This window comes from Hippoglossus stenolepis, chromosome 6 (genome assembly GCF_022539355.2).
Source record: "Hippoglossus stenolepis isolate QCI-W04-F060 chromosome 6, HSTE1.2, whole genome shotgun sequence".
NCBI classification, from domain to species: domain Eukaryota; kingdom Metazoa; phylum Chordata; class Actinopteri; order Pleuronectiformes; family Pleuronectidae; genus Hippoglossus; species Hippoglossus stenolepis.
The window spans coordinates 346010-356565 of NC_061488.1; the positions used below are offsets into that span (position 1 = coordinate 346010).

At 42.5% G+C, this 10556-nt stretch overlaps 1 protein-coding gene across 1 annotated transcript; it reads left to right on the forward strand.

Moving 5' to 3' along the window:
• The first annotated feature begins 7198 nt into the window (after positions 1-7198).
• Positions 7199-10219, forward strand: LOC118110599 (Ig-like V-type domain-containing protein FAM187A). Its single transcript, XM_035158524.2, has 5 exons — positions 7199-7387; positions 7929-8206; positions 8627-8989; positions 9089-9327; positions 10008-10219. Exons 1-5 carry the CDS (start codon positions 7199-7201, stop codon positions 10217-10219), a joined length of 1281 nt encoding a protein of 426 aa, XP_035014415.2.
• Positions 10220-10556: the final 337 nt, after the last annotated feature.

Below are 10556 nucleotides of genomic sequence, written 5' to 3' on the forward strand. Positions count from 1 at the left end.
ACAAGAGAGAGAGAGGAGGCAGAGGGACACATGGGGAGACAGGAGAGAGAGACATGAGAGAGACATGAGAGAGACATGAGAGAGAGAGAGACATGAGAGAGACACGAGAGAGACATGAGAGAGACAGGAGAGACAGAGAGAGACATGAGAGAGACATGAGACGAGAGAGACATAGAGGGGAGAGACAAGAGAGACAAGAGAGAGACACGAGTGAGACACATGAGAGAGACATGAGAGAGACACATGAGAGAGAGACACGAGAGAGACATGAGAGAGACATGAGAGACAAGAGAGAGACCGAGTGAGACACATGAGGAGACACATGAGAGAGGCACGAGAGAGACATGAGTGAGACACATGAGAGAGACACATGAGAGAGAAACACGAGAGAGACATGAGAGAGACACGAGAGAGACAATGAGAGAGAGACACGAGTGAGACACATGAGTGAGACATGAGAGAGACACATGAGAGAGAGACACGAGAGAGACATGAGTGAGACATGAGAGAGACATGAGAGAGACATGAGAGACAAGAGAGAGACATGAGAGAGACATGAGAGACAAGAGAGACACATGAGGAGACATGAGAGGAGACAGAGAGAGAGAGACACGAGAGAGACATGAGTGAGACATGAGAGAGACATGAGTGAGACATGAGAGAGACATGAGAGAGACATGAGAGAGAGACATGAGAGAGAGACACAGAGAGAGACATGAGAGAGAGACATGAGAGAGACATGAGAGAGACATGAGAGACAAGAGAGAGACATGAGTGAGACACATGAGGAGACACATGAGAGAGAGACACGAGAGAGACATGAGAGAGACACATGAGGAGAGACACATGAGAGAGAGACACGAGAGAGACATGAGTGAGACACATGAGAGAGAGACACATGAGAGAGAGACACGAGAGAGACATGAGTGAGACATGAGAGAGACATGAGAGAGACATAGGTGAGACATGAGTGAGAGAGAGACATGAGTGAGACATGAGTGAGACATGAGAGAGACATGAGAGACATGAGAGACAAGAGAGAGACACGAGTGAGACACATGAGGAGACATGAGTGAGACACATGAGTGAATGAGCTGCACAGACTCTCATGATGATGGAGGACATGTTTCCAGGCATCAAACCTGCTCCATGAAATCATCTACCGCTGCACCGTCCTCACACTTCATCACGTGATGAGTCTTTGACCTTTCCTGGAGTTCCTGCCTCGTAGGTATCGAAGAAGTTGTGAGAGAGAAAAGGTCAAAGCTATTTCCCACGTCGTTGTTCCTGAGGGGTTCCTCTCCGCCTGTGGATCCTGTGCCTCTTCCTCCCTGAACCCGGTCTCCTCCTCTTCACCCTTCGGTCCAGAGATCTGTCAGCAGGCTCTGATGGTTCCTGATGACGAGCTGTTCTTCTCAGAACATTTAAACGATCCAACGTTCATCTTAAACAACCTCACTCGTTTACTGTAGCTGTCGCTTTCCTCTTCACCTCTGTGGCAGATGTTTATCTGCTGCTACGATTCTGTACGTTAACAATTAGCTCTTTAAGATAGAAAGTTAACAGCTGCAATAAAACTATGAGACTCTGTCTCCTCTGCACTTGGTACGTAAGACAAGCCACTGACCACAAGGTGCGACTGTAAGAGCCTGAAACTACATGAGGCTCATCACTGAATCTCAGGATTTTCATCTCAGCATTAGTAGCATTTCCAAAATTCACTTTTCTTTCCAGCAGCCCTGTGAATGTCACAGTCGTGTTCGAAGGCAGAAAAATCTGCTCCATGTTCACACTGAGGGGACATGAGGGGACATGAGGGGACATGAGGGGACATGAGGGGACATGTGTGTTCAGGTCTTTCAGTCTCATACGAATCGAAAATGCTGATCTGATGGAGATTGTTTGGAACAAATGAATGTAGCGTCAGGGTCTGGGCTCTGATTGGTCCGCTCCAAAGGTCAAAGGTTGATAGACGTCATTCTGTTGTAGCTGTCGTGACTCTGACCTTTGACTCTGACCTTTGACTCCTTTTAGGAAGAGTATTTCAGTTTGGATCTCGGACTCGTTATTACTTTTCCTGTTTAGGTTTGTGTTGGATTTCTCCCTGAGTTCAGTGTTTCCTGTTTTATTTTGTACTTTTTGCTTCTCGTGTGTTTCCACCTTGACTTCCTGTCTTTGTCCTGTTTCCCGCCCTTGTGATTGTCTGCACCTGTCCCCCCCCTCCCTTGTGTTCATGTCTGTCTCCTTCACTCCAGAATAATCTTTAAAATTCACTATGAAGCACATGACAAACTTACATAACTCCTGTCACATAAATACTTCGACGTGGCTCCTCCTCACCTTCATCTGCTGATATGATGGCAGGAGAAAGTCTCCATAGCAACAAGTCGAGCTTTGGCCTCTGTGGGGTTGTGAGGGAATGTTTCCTCATCGATCTGTGGCCGTCCCGTTTCCCAGCTGCCGGCTCATTAGCATCTGACACATGTGCGTTCACAGTGACCTTTGACCTTCTCACCCTCGGCTGCGTGAACAACTGAAAACAAAAGATTTAAAACTCGAGCTGTTTCCTCTTTTACAGGCAAATGAACCACAAAGACGTCAGCACCTTCTCCTTCAGTAGAACTTTACAGAACAAACCACACCTACCTAGTTTTTTATTTGTTGTTTAATGTGTCTTTATTGTTTAATTTGTACTATTATATTTCTGGTAAGAGCTATGGGACTTTGCTTTCTTTGATATTTTATATATACTGTGTATGTGTATATATAAATATATATAAATGAATTGCAATTAAGTAATGCAGGTCAGAATACAGTATTTATAAAAAAGGACAAATGAACCATGAATCACATATCATATCATTTATGCACTAATTGGAAATCGCTTTGGATGAAAGTGTCAGCTAAATGACATGTGATGTAATATATTGAAAACAGAGGAAAGGTCAAACATAAAACTACAAAAACACAAAAACAAATACTTAAGAAAAAAGGTTTTTCAATGAACCCAAGTGCAAAACTTTTACGTTGCTTTCACTGTTCATGTTCATGTTCATGTTCATGTTCATGTTCATGTTCATGTTCATGTTCATGTTCATGTTCTCGTTAATGTTCTCGTTCATGTTCATGTTCATGTTCATGTTCATGTTCTGATTCGTTCATGTTCATGTTCATGTTCATGTTCATGTTCATGTTCCGTTAATGTTCATTCTCGTTAATGTTCATGTTCTCGTTCATGTTCATGTTCATGTTCATGTTCATTTTCATGTTCATGTTCATGTTCTTCATTCTCGTTCATGTTCATGTTCATGTTCTCGTTCATGTTCATGTTCATGTTCATGTTCTCGTTCATGTTCATGTTCATGTTCATGTTCTGTTGTTCATGTTCATGTTCATGTTCATGTTCATTAATGTTCTCGTTCTCGTTAATGTTCATGTTCATGTTCATGTTCATGTTCATGTTCATGTTCTCTTTAATGTTCTTGTTCATGTTCATGTTCTCTTTAATGTTCATGTTCATGTTCATGTTCATGTTCATGTTCGTTCTCGTTCATGTTCATGTTCATGTTCATGTTCTTTAATGTTCTTGTTCTGTTAATGTTCATGTTCTCATATGTTCCGTTCTCATTAATGTTCATGTTCATGTTCATGTTCATGTTCATGTTCATGTTCTCGTTAATGTTCTCGTTCTCGTTAATGTTCATGTTCATGTTCATGTTCATGTTCATGTTCATGTTCTCTTTAATGTTCTCGTTCATGTTCTCATTAATGTTCATGTTCATGTTCATGTTCATGTTCATGTTCTCGTTAATGTTCTCGTTCTCGTTAATGTTCATGTTCATGTTCATGTTCTCGTTCTATTTCATGTTCTCGTTCATGTTCTCGTTAATGTTCATGTTCATGTTCATGTTCATGTTCACGTTCATGTTCGTTCATGTTCTGTTAATGTTCATGTTCATGTTCATGTTCATGTTCATGTTCATGTTCTCTTTAATGTTCTTGTTCTCGTTAATGTTCTTGTTCATGTTCATGTTCAGTTCTCTTATGTTCATGTTCATGTTCATGTTCATGTTCATGTTCATGTTCATGTTCTCGTTAATGTTCTCGTTCTCGTCTGCCTCCACAGAACAAACACATTAACGTTGCACAATCTCTGCAACAACATAACGTGATCCAGTCTCTGTTTGAACAAAGTCGATGCCATGAGGCAATTACAGAAATATAATTATACCCAAATCATTTCCAGGCAGTGGAGGTGGGGCTCATTCATTCATTCTCACACACACACTCACATACAAACACACACAAACAACCACACACAACAAATAAAGAGAAAATGGGAAGCAGCAGAGAGAGCACCGGAGAGAAAGACAATTTAGATTGATAGATACATTGGATGCATTGTGAAGGACATCAGCATTAGATAGATTATATGTGTTGAACTAAAAAGAATCTCTTCAGGTAAGAGTTGATCGGCTGTAGGGGAGGAACTCGTCTTCAGACGGTTCTTCATTTACACGAACGTCACACTCACACTAACCCCTAACCCTAGATTCAGGATAAAGAGAAGTGCAGCAGCAGTTTGGATTTCTTTCATTATCTCTGAATCTATTCTGGATCCATGAATATAACCGAGACCTGTGACCTGGGATCTGACCTGTGAGAGATGAGCTTCCAGCCGCCTGCTGACATCGGTAATAGAACAGAAAGCTGCAGTGATGAAACTGTTCTCCTGTAAAATAAAAACAATCCCACAGGTCGTCTGTGCAGCAGCTTATTACCTCTCCAACTTTCTCTTTATTGGTGATGATGACGGGAGCAAAGGCCTGGAGGAGATGGATGAGTCGACAACACACAGGAGACGTGATCGCTCCGCGTGTGAAACGTGACCACAACCTTAACCTTTATTATCGTAACTATGACAACGAGCATCCTGTCATCTGCAGCTGTGCCAATTTAAAAACACTGTTCAACTCCCACTGTACGGTTCAATCCTCGAACCACAATCTGTCTACGCGCCTGCCGTCGAGGGAGAGACGTGCTGACGAGGCATTTCTCTGTGGTCTGTAAGGTCTGAGAGAGGAGGAAACACGACACCGCACAACATCGCACAACATCACACAACAAACCACGATAACAAAACAACTCTGTTTGACTCTGAGTCCAGTACACACACAGTTCATTACATAGACAAATCACATCCATGGAAATCAGGCCTCAGCAACAGATTCATCCTCTGGACACCAGGAATAACCAGATTCATGTGACGTGTCTCCTTCTGGACCAGTGACGGACAGACTAATGAGGAAACGTGACTGATTACAGGAATCAAACACTTTAAATTAATGGTTAGTGCAAAGAACAATTTTCCTCATGTAGAGGAGGAGGAGGAGGAGGAGGAGGAGGAGGAGGAGGAGGAGGAGGAGGAGGAGACTGAAATGAGATGTTTAGTCTGTGATGGAGCTTTGAGAAGGAGGAGGGGACGATAATAACATGGGGATAAACGCTGGAGGACTGGGTTCAGCATCCAGCCAGGATGGATGGATGCTATTAGACAGAGTCGATAACAGCAGGAGGAGGAGGAAGAGGAGGAGGAAGAGGAGGAGGAAGAGGAAGGTAGTGACATATGAGGAAAACAATGACAGAGAATGTATATTATGATTTGGTGCAATACAAATAAAATGTATTTGAATTTAAATGTAATTTGTGGGTTCATCAGTTAAATATGTTTTATTCTCAAATCATAATAAACCCTTTAAACCTTCCTGATGTAATCCAACACGTTTACGACTCTTTAACTGAGGCTCGGCCTGAAGCGTCACGTTTATAATGAAGGTCGAAGGTTAAATCTACAGGTTTGACAAACACACAGTGTTACCATAGCAACAAGAGTCCAAGCTCAACTGAGATCTGTCTTAGTGATAATATAAGAAACAGCAGCAGACGATGAAATGAAAATAATGTTTAAAACTTTATTGAGAAAATATAACATGAATGAAGATGTGATGAGACTAGACTTTGAATTGAAGGTTCTTTGATCCTTTGATTGGATCAAAAGTGACACGACTCAGTTTTTATTTTCTATATCTTTGCAGTGAATGAATTTCATCTTTCAGTATTTCAGGTTTTCCCCAATTAACTTGTTTTTGATCATCACAAATCCTTATTAAAATGTTTCCTTTGTAACTTTTTGAATAAAAGTCATTTTTGTACCACTGCACTTCTAATGCACAACGTGGGTCAAAACTGACCCGCAGTTATTTCCTGTGTTTTTTCATGCATTAGTGTTTCTTTGCTATATGTTTGAAATAAATGTATTTCATCATTTAATATACTAAGTATTCATTAAATATCTTGTTTTTGATTACCACAAATCATCATTTTCTTTTTTCCTTTCTTACTTTATAAAAAAGCTAAAATATTAAATTGTGTATTTCTACATCACTTTTACACACATGCGTCAAAATGACCAGTACAGTATGAATTCACTACGGAACACCTGACATTCATTTCACACAGCTGCTTCTGCACATCTGATGCATGTACGTCTTCTTTTACTAGTGAGAAAGAGAAATATGTACAATACTAACTAGCTGTTAGCTAGCTAGCTTCTTTTCTGGCAAGCTAACCATAGTTAGATCAACAAAATAAAACTCCAAATATAACAGTATATACTTAATAGACTGATTGATATGCATTTGAAAATATGCTTTTGACTGTGTTAGTATGGCTGCTCACAATCATTTCAGTCATAAAGATGCTGGATGAAGAACATGATGAGGAAGATGAGGAGGCAATTCTTGGTCTTGACTCTGAGTCTGAAATCTCTGATGCTGAGGACCTAGACTTTGTTCTTCAGGGTCAAGCTGGAGTTGTGGGTGTGTCTTAGAACCCAGCTCTCCTGAATGAAGAAGGCTCCTTTGATGTGTCATCAAAGGAGCCTTATCCGAAATGAAGAAGAAGAATAAGCTACAAAGGAATTCAGCAGAGAAACAACCAGCCTGCATGAAATAACACAGGAAATGTCTACGGGTCGCTGTCACTGTCATTTGACCCCATGTTGTGCTTCACGTTGCGTAGCTTGAGTATCAAAGGGTTAACTTCACCTCTGACATTGTTCCAGTTTCAACCTTCAGGTGTGAAATAAGACAAATCAAATAGTCAGTGTTTCTCATATTTGATCAAACTCTTCATCTCAATGCCTTCGTCGTCCTCCTTCCTCCTCCTCCTCCTCCTCCTGAGCCGTGAGGTGTGGAGCTACGAGGCTCCCGAGGACAAACAGGATGTGTTTGCCAGTAGAGCCTGTCCAGCTTTTCTGAGCTTCACCAACGCTGCGTATCTGGCTGGAGTCACGGTGGAGCTGCCCTGTCGCTGCAAACCTCAGCAGGTACATGTGTTCCTGCAGTTAGCACAGAGTCATCTCAGCAGGAAGGTTTCACACAGAATGTCAGACTAGATATTAGGATATTACTATTTCTTTCATTATTAAACATTTGTGAACATATCACATTATTTTTTGGTGCTAATACTGTATGTGATTTTACAAATGTAAAATAAATGTAAACCTTTTCCTGTGACAGTGTTCCTCCCTCTTGTTGAGAGTTAACAACAGAGCATGTGACCTTGTTAAGAACTATGAGACAAACTGTGATTTGTGAATATGGGCGATACAATTGTGATTGATTGATTGATGTAAAACAGGGTCTTTAAATATGAGACACCACAACACGTGAGACGTTCCCTCCATCTGAATCCTCCAGGTTCATGTGAACCAGCTGCTAACTACGTCAGTTCAATGGATCTGAGATCATGAGAATTGTCTCTGGCAGTTTTCTTCCACAACAGAATGAGACACATAAACCTCAGTATCTAATCTCTGGTATTGATCGACCAGCAGATGGATTCATGTTGTTCCCTTTGTTCTTCAGGTCCAATCAGTCCTGTGGTTCTTCAGGAAACATCTGGGCAGCTCCGAGGAGACCGGAGCTCTGAGCCATTACCATGACAACGAGCAGCTGGACACCGGTCAGGTCCCTCACAGCGATGACCTGCGGAGTCGATTCTCCATCCGTCTCTTCAGTCTGTTGATCTTCAGGACAGGACCCGACGACTCGGGCATCTACATCTGCGGCTCCGCCCAGAAAGACTTCTTCTATGGTTACGACCTGGACGTGCAGGAGGCGCACAGGATCAGCTTCACTCCGAGGTGAGCACACGGACTCTGTGTGACTTCATGGGGAGGATAATAACGAATATGTTGTTTTAATTATAAAGACAAGCTCAATATTGAATTCTGTTCACTGTTACATTTATCTAATCGTCTTCCATGTTCGTGTTGGTGGGTGTAAGACAGAGAGAGCTTGTGGCTGTGTAACACAAGCAGAGGTTTATCCCACTTTTATTTACAGGCTGATCCACTGACTATAAAATCAATTTATTATATGATGTATATTAAGCATTTTACTATCAGTCATCTGATGTTTCTATGTTGAACTAGCTGAATGTTTTTTATACAAATACAAATTTAGCTGATTTCCTCCATAGTGGTAGAAATCATCAAATGTAAGAAAATCATCTTCAATGATCTGCTCTCAGTTTATTATTTCATATCTAATCATTTCTCTAGACTGGCTCCGGAAAGAACAGGCCAGAAACTGATGGAGATAAAAAGCCTGAGCTCCAGTCAGCCGCTGTATCAAGTCTTCACCGGCTTCCAGCCCTGGACGGTGTGCGATCGCTGTGGCGTACGAGGGGAACAGGTCCGCGTGGGGCTCTGCTACGTCCGCTCACAGTTCCTCCACGTACGCTACCGACGGGCCAATCAGACGGTGGCTTCATGCGGCTCAGGAGCGGTGCCCCGGGCGTTTGGCGGCCTGAAGCAAAGCAGAGCTGAGGCCAAGCTGGAGGTCCGAAGCTGTCAGGTGACTTGTCCACCTCGACCTCCGCCCTCCTCCAAACTCCTCACCCTGATGGCTTTCTTTGGGTTAAGGTGGGTCAGTAGATCTGTGCAGGTACATATGACAGTCAGGTGGTTTGATTAAGACATTTATATGTTCTAATGTAATCAATCTCTGGTTCTCAGTTGTAGTTCTGCCTCCGTGCCAGTAGAGGTACCGGTGTTCTACCTGAACCACCCCACGGGCCATGTCCTGACCCTGGGGTGCCCCGGAGCTCGAGCTGACATGGCTGTGGCCTGGGACCGAGGGTCCGAACCCATTTACAGATCCAAACACTTGGGTGGTGTTAACATCGGCGCCGAGGCCTCCAGGCTGCAGATAGACGCCGGACACCACCTCGTGTTCAAACCTGCAAAACTTCAGGACACAGGTACAAACTACTGATTATTTAATGAGCATCGTAAAAGATTTGTGTTGGTTCATATTTCCATTTGCTGCTGTTTCTTCATCAGCTTCATTATCACACAAACGTCAAGGATGAGATCAGATCATCTTTAGTCCCACAACAGACAAATCTGAGGCGAAGAGGACAGACGTGTAGAAGTGTAAAAGTAGTTCATGTTAAATATTCACACACACGACGTAAAGGTTTTCAAATATAAAGATACTGACACACATGAAGTTGACATGAATCACACCGGAGTGAATTTGTAGTTTTTCAGGTGTGAGAATCCATTTCCTGTTTGGGATTGGTCCGTCTGTCCGCTGTTCACACGCAGCCACAGCATCTTCTTCCAGCATCTTTTCTTATCACAGCCTTTTCTGGGAATAACAAACATGGAGTCCTTATGAAAATGAATTATTCTCCATAAATGTTCATATTCATCGAGTGATTTTAAAGCAAAACACATTTCACTCATCGGAGGTTGTCACTGTGGGATCACTTATAATTTGATGCTTTGTTCGAATGACACGATCATAGCTTGGATAAGAAGTGAAACAGAAACAGCTTCTTTAATCCTGGCACGTATGTTTTTCTTTTTCTGTATTTATGACTTTTTGTGGCTCTGAAAACTAAACTGCAGTAACTGAATCAATCTTCCTCTCCAGGCGTGTACTGCTGCTGGCTGCAGGGTCGTCCGGCCGCTCAGATCCGCCTCCTGGTCTATCTTCATTTTGGGCGGGGCCAGTCTGTGACATCACACCCTGACTTCCTGACAGCTATCAACACCGTGATGATATCTTACGCTGCCATGACGACCGTGTTCTTCCTGCTGGTGGTCGTCAGAGCTGGAGTCAGATGCCTCAGACACGTGGAGTAAAGACGCCTGAGGTGTTGAGTTCACAGTTACACGATCATCAGAATAACTCCAGCAGCTTTTCAAAGGTCCAGTGAGATTTAGGTGAAAGGATCTATTGACAGAAATTTAATATAAAATAATCCTAGTGATGTTTTCACGAGTGTGTTTCGTCTAAATTATACAAACTGTTGTTTTATTTACCCTGGAATGGACCTTTATATTGAAATACTCTATATCTACATCGGGGGGGGGGTCCTCTCTATGGAGGCCGCCAGGTTTTTTACAGTAGCCCCGACTGGACAAACTAAACCCCCTTTGAGTTTTTATGAAAACTGAAGCTACCACAGGTTCTCTTTCA